This window comes from Pezoporus flaviventris, unplaced genomic scaffold, assembly GCF_033815535.1.
Source record: "Pezoporus flaviventris isolate CSIRO_AGI_PZ_B2104156 unplaced genomic scaffold, CSIRO_AGI_Pfla_v1 ptg000043l, whole genome shotgun sequence".
Classification (NCBI taxonomy): Eukaryota; Metazoa; Chordata; class Aves; order Psittaciformes; family Psittacidae; genus Pezoporus; species Pezoporus flaviventris.
Window position 1 is genome coordinate 83,146 of NW_026892591.1, and position 9,735 is coordinate 92,880.

A 9,735-nucleotide genomic window follows, 5' to 3' on the forward strand; every position below is an offset into this window, starting at 1 on the left:
AACCTTAGGATAAACTTACATACATATATATATGTATATATGTATAATTACACATCGACCCATCTCCAATCCTCTGCAGCACCGTGCTGCCCTTCCTGCCACTGGCAGCTGGGAAGGCGAAAGCGCCGATTCCCTCTGGACCTCAAGGTCCCGGCCAGGAACGTCAGCACAGTACTGAGAATTCCATCCAAAAATAAATAGGCCCAGGGCTGGCAGCCAAGGACACAAGGGGGGGGGGGGGGGGGGGGGGCAATGCACGGCAGCACCAACACCCCCATGGGTGCTGGAGCATCCCCAGGGCGGCTCGGAATCGCTCCGGGAGCCCCCTGCCCTGCTCCCCTGCGGCTGCATAACATACACAAGTATAAATAAAGGAAGGTTTTATCTTAATAAATATCAGGTATATGGTTTGTACAATATACACATAATGCCCCTGTCTCCCGGGTCCGGTGGCGAGGGAGGATTCACACGTAGTTCTCTTCCACGTTGTCCGTCTCCGCGGAGAATTTGGCCGCAGCTGGAAACAGAGCAGGAGAAGGGGAGAAGCGGTGATGGAGATGCTGGGATGAGAGGGATCTGAGCCCAATGCCCCCCACACATACACAACCACCACCCCCTGGACCCCACTCACCCGAGCAGCTCCCGTAGTGGCGCACGCCGATGGAGCGGCCGCGGTGGCAAGTGGCCCGCCGGAGGTGGCAAGCCGAGGGGTAGGTGATGTTGTTGTTGCCGCAGAGGGCATGGTCCAGGCTGGTGGGCTCGGGGCAAGGCGCCGTCCGGCACATCACGCAGTGGGCGCTGCCCGTCTGGTCCACCACGCAGGTGTGGGTGCCGGGGCACACCACGCTGGAGCAGGACTCTGTGGGGAAGCACACACTGAGCTGGGGGGGGACCACGGGCATCGTCCCAGGGAAACCCGGGCAGCTTGAGCCCCCTCCTGCCTTCAGCAGGGGATGGAGCCAAGGCTGGAGGGTCCCAAGCATCCCCCATCACCACGGCTTCAGAAGACAGGAGCTGATGATGGGGTGCGAGGGACCGCTTGGCCCCGCAGCCCTTGAGCACGGCTCCATCCAGAGCCGAGATCTGACTGCAGAGCCAAGCACATGGGGCTGAGCCCATTGGGACCTGGCTGGGGCGAGCGGCCCCACACAGGTGCCTTGGCAGCGGGAGCAGCAGCCGCTCCAAGCGGGCTGGCAGCACCGCGAGGAGGGAAGGGTCACGTTGGACCCTGCACAGAGCTCAGGGCTTGCGTAGCCCCCATCCCACAGTAAACCCCAGCGTGTGCTCAGCACATCCCCGTGGCTGTGAACACTTCCCAAGGCCCTCCCTCCTTTCCCTGCCGGATTGGAAGGGGATTTGGCATCTGCAGCTCCCAACTCACATTTCTTGCCCCACATTTCCCTGCGCAGGCCAGAGCTTGACAGGCAAAAGCATTTCAGAGAGGAGGGCTGGCAAAAAATAACCATAATAATTCTGACAGCTCTTGGCAGGCAGGGAGGATTGCTGCTCGCTTTCACAAAGGAACAAAAAAGGGGCTTGATGCTTGCAAGTGACATTTTACGGACTGTTATTCCTCAGCCTGCGGCGAGGTTAAGCCTCCATCGCATGGATGGGCTGTTGGAAGCATCACACGTCCCAACCGGGTGGCAGGGCCAGCTCGGAGCGCGGTGAGGGCGATGCTGAGGGATGAGAGCCAAGAGATGCCCGTGTCCCACCAGGAGCTCTGCACCAGGACAGAGCTTCCCTCTCTGGGCATGGCCAGGCACTGGGTACAGACCCTGTGCTGGGGCAATGGGAGCAGCCAGTGCTCAGGGCAGGACACAGTGGAGAGAATGGGGAGATCCGGATTCCCAGTGGGAGAGGGAAGGATGTGCCTGGCCGCATCACCACAACACAACGGGAGGGGGGGCACCCAGGGACCCGCGCTGCCGTTCTTCATCTCCTCCCATGCAGGCAGAGCTTGGAGCTGGGAGAACGGGAAGCAGAGGAACAGGGAGGGAGAGGATGGGCTAAAGCAGGGACAAGGGGCCCGACCGGACCTACTTTTGCATTTGCCCTGGTACATGACTTCGAGGTCGGGGTGGTCCCTGCACTTGGCTGTCAGGAGGTCGCACTCGTCGCGGTAGGTGTAGCCGTCGGAGCCGCAGACCTGCAGCTTGCGGGGCAGGCTGGAGCAGTCGGGGGCACAGGCACACTGGGGACGCCCGTGCTTCATCTTGCAGACCTTGTCGGGGCCGCACACCACCCCCTCGCAGCTCTCTGGGGACAGAAGGGAGCAGAGCGTGAGGAAGATGCGGTGCCAGCATCCGGGAAGGATCCATCCTGCCCAGCCTCCTGCAGGGGCAGATCCACAGGGATTGGGGCCCCGCATCAGCGCTCGGGAAAGAAGACGGGGGGGGGGGGGGGGTGGAGGGGGGCAAATCCCTGGTCACAACACGCAGCATCTGGATCTGCTCAGCTCCAAGGAGCAGGTCGTTGGCGGGAGCGCATCCAGCCGGAGCCTGGCGCTCCGCTCCGCACCAGCTCCTCGCTTCCATGTGCCGAGTGTTTTGGAAGGAGCCCTTTCATTTGCTTGTGCAATGGAAAAACCTCCCCGTGCGCAAGGCCCCGGCTCCTCCAGCAGGATCTGGGCTTCGGGAGTTGTCTGGGCGATGGGGAACGCCGCTGCCATCACACAATACCCGGCCCTGTTCCGCTCTGCGCCTCCGTGACTGGAACACAAGAGCGGGGTCCCCAGACAGGCGGCAGCTTTGTCGTTGTCGTGTCCCCCCCCATCCCCGGGTCACCTCCCGGCCAGCTCGGGGGCCGGGTTCAAGGGGTCCCGGGGCCGTGCCCACTCCGGCAGGGATGGAGAGGGGCCCATCGCGGTGCTGGTGGCTCCACAGGAGAGGCAAAGGGCTCAGCACCAAGACCAAGGCAGGGATGGAGGCTCCGGAAGCCCCTTGCCCCGCACACAGCCCAAAGGGACCCTTTGCCTGCTGAGCTCCCCGGGACACGGGCAGTGATGGGAGCTGGGGGGTGCAGGCACCCATCAGCACCCACACGAAGCACCGAGGAACTTCCCGAGATGGGGATTCACCCCCAGGAGGAAGGATCCCGCAGACAGGGTGTGTGTGGGAGCTGTTGGGAGGTACAGAGGGGGATTTCCCTGCAGGAGATGGGTCACTTTGGGAGACAGGGGAGAGGAGGAGGAGGAAGGGGAAATTCCCTGTCTTCTTGGCCCTGCGCTCCCTGGGGGAAATTCCCTGGTGGGAGACAGTTTCCCAGCTTGTTCCCTGATTTCCATAGCTGGGGCTGGTCCAAGGGAAGGGGAGAGGGACAGGCTGAGCCTGGCAGCATCTCTGCTGAGAGCTGCAGGGACAAGACCCAAGACACAGGGGCCTGGCCCCGTGCCCCAGTGCTGCTGGAGCAAGCAGGACCCTGGTCACCCTCCGTGCGGGAATGCTGCTGCCGGCACAGCAGGATCCAACCATCAGCACGGGAGGGAGGCAGCTGGAGCATCCCTGACCCCGACCCCTGGTCCTGGAGCGGGGGACACCGTGTCCCCAGCAGCTGGAGCCAGGAATTCCGCCTCCCAACCCATTGCAGAGCCCCCGGGACCCGGCCAGCACCTTCCCGCAGGGCTCTGCTGCTGGCGCGGGGCTGGTGCCTGCAGCCCGCTGTATCCTGGAGTAACCTCGCCGGGCCCCAAGAGCCCGGGGAGCGGGAGCACGGCTCGGCTCATCCGCCCTTTTCCAAGGCCTCCGGTGGGGAGCAGCACCGGCTCCATCTGGATGGGGCGCTCGGCGGGGGGGGGGGGGGAGATGCGGTGCACGTGCCAGCCGGGGCTTCCAAAGCCCCAGTGATCCCCGGGAGCCGCAGACACCCCCCTACCGTGTCCCTCTGCCCCAGCACAGGGAGGGACCATGCTCCGTGACCAGCCCTTGGAGAGGGTCCCAGTGCTCCCAGCACCCACCGACCTGATCCCACTCAGTCCATGCATGCACAGGGCACAGCCCTGAGCCAGGACCGGGCTGAGGAGCAGCTGGGGCTGCAGAGGAGCTGGAAGAAGCCTTCAGTTCCTTCAGAACCCTTTTCCTTCCCCCCCCCCCTTTCCTTTAAACAAATCCCAACCTGACCTCCCAAAGACCTGCTCCTGCCTCCTGCGGTCAGCAGGTCCTCGAGCGTGTTCTCACATGGCCACGCAATTGCGACTGGGGGATCCGTGCCTCCGGCGCACGCCAAAACATCTGGCGGGGCTGGAACTCACAGCTGGAGAGTTTCCACTGCTGGAACTGCCCGTTACATAAAGCCATTCCACACACACGCGCTGGGAGCGGGAAGGGGGAGCGGAGGGGAAGAAACAGAGCTTTTTTTTTCCTCCCCCTTTACAAATGAACCTTAGGAAGGTTCCCTCTGAGCAGCCCTGGCAGGGACAGGGGGTGGGAGGCCCCCGCCACAATGAGTTAACCTGGGACCACGGAGCCCCAGCTCAGCTCCTTGACTCATCGCCCCATAGCCAAGAGCCAGGTCACACATCCCACTCCATAGAGAACAACAAAACTACGCACAAAATGAGAGGGGCCGGGGCACGGAGGCTGTCCCGGGAGCCCTGGCCCCATGGCAGCATCCGTCCCACAGCAGGGGCATGGGGTCAGTGGTCCCTGAAGGAGGGTACCAGGGCAGCCCAGCCCCATCGCTGCTGCTTCACCCAGAGCATCCTTTGAGCATCCCCCCACACACACACCCCAGGCAGAGCTCGGCTCCACTCACCTTTGCAGGGGTGGCAGGTCACCAGCCCCAGGAAGCCCCAGCAAGCTGATCTTGTTGCCTGGGGTAGGTGTAGTTAGACCAGGCAACATCCACATTGCCATTGGCACAGCATTCCTCCCACGTCACTCCCGTCTTCAGGATCATGGTGCACTTGGCCTCCTTCCCCTGCTGCAGCCAGCAGATCCCACCTGCGGACAGGGCAGAGAGTGAGGGGTCCCTGCTGTGCCAGGCTGGCTCCCATCTCCCCTGGTGCACAAGGATGTCCCCATGGACCCTGGCACCCCAAAGCCTGTGCTCCTGGCAGCCAGCAGGCTCCAAACACAGCACCAGGACTGCAGGGACACCCAGTTATCTCAGTGCTCCCAGTGATGCTCTGGGAGATGGCCAGGGTCTGTGCTGCAGCTCGCCCTCCCTGCAGTGGGGATGCTCCAGCCCCAGAGGGTGCCCGCATTGTGCAGGCTGGATCCCCCCACACGCACCAGCAGCCCCCCACAGCGGGATGGAGCATCAACACCCACAGCCTCTGCAAGCAGCATCCGAGGCATCGGCCGGAGAACGGGGCACTTGACACAGCCCTTGGGCTGGGGCCAGCCCAGCGGCATCAGATCCCTGTGAGTCAAAAGCCTGTTTGTTCCTTCACCCCCCGACCCGGCAGCCAGAGGTTTTTGTTGTGAGTGATTCCTCTGCGATTTCCGCCCCTGCAAACCAGCCTCTTCTGATGCTTATTTGGGTTCCCTGCTCTCATTAGCTGCAGTTTGAGGTTTGTTCAACGGCTGAAGATGGGAGGGAGCAAGGGGGAAGGGGTGGCTCCTGCCCGTGCCGGGCTGCAGTCGCTCCCCACAAAGCAGAGCCTGCACCCACCTTGGGACTGCTGACCCCCCGCTCCCTCCCATGCACCCCGTTTTGGTTCAGCCAAAAGCACGTGAGGGCCCCAGCACCATGGGGCAGCCATGGATGGAGCAAAACCCTCAGGCTGCAGAACCAGTGGCCTGGACACCTCTGGAAGCATCAGCCAGGCCAAGACACCTCTGCCATCAGTGGGTTTGTCTCATCACTCTTTCAAGCCAGTTTTCCCCCTAGAGCCCCCCATGGTCCAAGCTCCCTGGGGGCCACATCCTGACTCCGGACCCTGCTTGCCCCATACACACGGGCACAGGCACACACAGAGCGATCCCACCCGCACTGGGACAGCTCCATGCACCCCTGCTCTCTGGGGTGCACCCACCATGTCCTGAGCCACGCTGGGGAGCGGGAACACCAACAGGGGACATTCCCTGAGCAGGGGGATGGAGCCACCCTCCCTGCAAGGGAGCAAGGTGGCCATGGGATGTGAGGATGGAAACTCGAGCGCTGCTGAGGGAGAGCCGCCCCTGGCTGCAGTGACCACGGCTCCGCTGGGATGAGCTTTGGGATCCCCGCAGCAGGGTCCGGGACAGCCTGGGCACGGGGATGGAGCAGCCCCCGCACAGCCCCGAGAGCTGGGAGCGCCGTCAGCTGAACCGGGAGGGGTTTGAGCTGCAAACTCCACACCCAGATCACGCTGCTCCCGGTGGGCCTGGGGCGAGGGACCCCAGCCCGGGGCTCAGCGGGGGCTCCCGGGGCGGCCATGGGGTTGTGCCCATCATCACCCCATCGCGGGGCACATCCCGGGGGGGGATGCCGGGGTCCGGCACCACAGGACGAGACGTGGCAGCGGGACCCCCGGGGCACCCTCCGGGACCAGCCGGGTGAAGGGACACAGCGCGGACCGGAGCCACCGGGTGCACCACCGGGGACCGGCTCCCGCTGCTCCGCCAGCGCCCAGCACCCACCCGAGCGCCTCCAGGTAAAACGGGATCCTACGGCCGAGAGCCCAGCCCGGGGCGGCGGCGGCACCCGGGGGGGGGGTAACGGGACGCAGCCCGGTAACGGCGCCGGCACACCGGACCGGGCCGTCCCTGCCCCGAGCACCTGCCAGCGCGGCGGGGAGCGGCGGCACCGACGGCTCGGGGCGGGGAGCGGCTGCTCCGGTGCCCCCCTCCCACGGACCAAGACACCCCCCCCCCTTCGGGGCGGCACTTACCGTGCGCGGCGGCGGCGGCGGGGCTGCAGAGGGCGAGCAGGCAGAGCGCCAGCCGCAGCGGCATGGCCGGGCCGGGGCGGCGGGACCGGGACCGGGGACCGGGACCGGGCCGGGACGCTCCGGCGACCTGTTGCCTGTGAGGCGGCGGCGGGGCCGGCGGCGTTATAAAGCGGCGGGGCGGCGTGAATCACCGGGCGGGGCGGCGGCGGCGGGGGGGGGGCCGCGGCCGGGGGCGGGGGTAAGTGCGGGAGGGGGGCTAGCTGAGAGATGGGGGGGATGTTACCGGGGGTCTGCTCGGCGGGACGGGTGTCGGTTGGGGGGGGGGGGGGGGCGGTCCGGGTGCTGATGTGCCCGTGTGTCCCCAGGGCTGGACCGCACTGAGATGGGAGGGGAAGGTTTGGGGGTGCTCCCCCCCCCCCTTGCTCGGTGCAGCCGGAGTCTGGGTGCTGCCCCCCTGTCCCTCCCGCACCCACCCATCCCCGCCTGAGCCCTCCGTCTGCCTCCTCCACCCTCCTCCTCCTCCTCCTCAGCAGCCCCGTCTGGCAGCGGAGTTACGGGAAGGTCTGTGTCATGTGGCTCCTTTCATCTCCGCTCCCCAAACCCCACAGCCCGGCATCACCCACAGCGAGCCAGGAGGGAAACTGAGGCAGCGCTGGGCCCTACAGCCTCGAGGCAGCGGGGATGGGGATGTGTGGGGAGCGCGGTGACAGCGTGTGCCATGAGGGATACGTCCCCCCCAGCTCTCCTCCTTCCCCCGCTGCCACATCCCGTCCTGTGGACCCGGATCCCAGCATCCTGCCTCGGGATGTGCCCCCGCGATGGGGTGATGATGGGCACAACCCCATGGCCGGCCCCGGGAGCCCCGCTGAGCCCCCGGGCTGAGGTCCCTCGCCCCACGCCGCTCGAGGCGTGACTGTGGGCAAGTCACTTCCTGGCCCCATGGCGCTTCCCAATGGCTGCGGGGCAGAAGCTGGGCCATGGGGTTGAGTGGAGCCCCCAGCGTGGTTCTGCCAGGAGCAGGGCTCCGAGCCCCACTAGTGCCCCTGACCAGGAGCCCAGGGCCTTCTCCATCCCCGTGCAGCTCGGGAGTGTTTTACCCTTTGCACTGGCCTCAGCTGAGGTCATGTTTTCAGCACAACTGCTCCGGGCTCTTCAGAAGAGGGGCCCTGGCCGGAGGGCTCAGGGGACCTTGCACCACCCCTCCAGCCCGGCAGCAGCCTCCTTGCTCCCAGCCGGTGCCAGCACAGCGTGAGGGCTCGGTTGGTGTGGGATGGGGCTGGGGGCAGCTTTGGTCCAGTGAGATTCAGAGCAGCCGGGTCCCATGGCCAGGGGAGAGCTGGGTGCGATGCCAGCATCACGCTGCTCCTACACCCATCACGCTGCTCTTCTCCCATCTCCTCACGCAGCCCTTTGCACCCCAGGGAAGGGACGGCAATGGGGAGGGCTGGGTTTGCTCCCAGGTGGCATTGGTGGAAACCGCAGGGCTTCAGTCGGTCCTGCACTGCCCTGGTACCTCCATGGAGCCCCGGGCAAGGCTCTGCTGTCCGGGGGAAGGAGGGAGTCTCTTGCAGGCTCCTGGCGTGCTGCTGGCCCTGGGCTGAGCACTGCTGCTCCCTCCCGTGTCCCCATCCCTGCTGCCGGTCGGCGTGACCCCTGGCTCGCTCGGGGCTGTCCATGTAAGGGCAGAGGGCTGCGGAGCCAGACCTCGGCGCTGGATGTCAATGGGTGGTGATGCGCTCGCTCACATGCTCCGGGATGCAAGAGGAGCTTGCGGAGGCCAGGCAGGGATTTTCCCTGGCTGCGAGCGGGGTTGCACAACCGGCGGCTGCTCTGGCAGGGAAGGGGTCGGACCTCGCTCCGGAGCCGCATCTGGAAGGGAGCAGCCGGGCTCTGCTGCGCCTGACGTGGGGCAGGAGGAGCCTGCGAGGGAGCGGGTCCGGTTCCTTCCGTAACCCGGCAATGCCTGGCAAAGCCTCGCTGATGCCCGCGGGCTCGGAGCCCTGCTCCTGGCAGAGCCAAGCCGGGAGCTCCGCTCAACCCCATGGCCCAGCTTCGGCCCCGCAGCCGCTGGGAAGCGCCGTGGGGCCGGGAAGTGACTTGCCCACGGTCACGCCTCGAGCAGAGGCCGGGGCCGGTTCTCAGGCAGAGCTGGGAGCACAATTCCCCCAAGCCCTGGGGTGCTGCTGCCGCCTTCCTGCTCCCCTCTTGCTCCCTCCCCAGCAGCGCCCGCGGAGCGAGGGGGGGCGAGGAGCCAGGCTGGGAATCATGGAGAAACCGGCCCTGCCACCGGAGCATCCCGGGAATCAAAGGAGCCCAAAGGCCGGGCAGGGGGCGGCGGGAGGAGCCGGAGCGGGGACAAAGGAGCTCTTTGCAGCCGCAGTGAATGGCAGCCTCACATCTGACCTTTCCGTCTGGTGCTGCATTGTGCTGGGGCAGGATCGGGCTGAGGTTCAAGAGCCAACCATATCCCCCCCCCCCCCCCCCAACTAAAACCCGGCTGCTTCATTCTCCTTCCGAGCTGCCGGGCTCCTTTAAGGAGGGAATCTCGCCTCTCCCATCAGTTCAGGCTAATTAAACTCTGCTAAACCAATTAGAGCTGCAATTTGCAACAAGACATTCAATTGAGAAGCGTTCCTCACAGAGCCCAGGGTCAGGGCACAGGCACAAGAGCAGAGGCTTCGTGCGGAGCCGCTGGCGGGCACTGGGCAGGTCTCCGGGTGCCTCTTTGGGTCGCCGGCAGCTCTGAGCCTGGGGCTGGGTTTTCTCCACACGGGTGAACCGGGGAGATGCTCGTGGCTCACGGGGGGGCAGGACCCACACCTCGGTGGCCGCCTCAGCGCTGACAAACGCAGCTTCGCCCCGCGCCCCGGGGCGGCAGCATCACCGCTCCGTGCCTCAGTTTCCCCATCTGCCTCGGCGAG

General features: G+C 65.6%; 1 protein-coding gene across 1 annotated transcript; it reads right to left on the reverse strand.

Annotated features, from left to right (window-relative positions):
• Positions 1–365: 365 nt before the first annotated feature.
• FSTL3 (follistatin like 3) lies at positions 366–6,974 on the reverse strand. The gene is given in 7 exon segments (XM_061466641.1): positions 366–517; positions 632–859; positions 2,044–2,259; positions 4,753–4,789; positions 4,791–4,814; positions 4,816–4,940; positions 6,815–6,974. Coding segments are annotated over 7 exon segments (747 nt in total). The 5' UTR covers positions 6,879–6,974; the 3' UTR covers positions 366–464.
• Between the last annotated feature and the right edge of the window lie 2,761 nt (positions 6,975–9,735).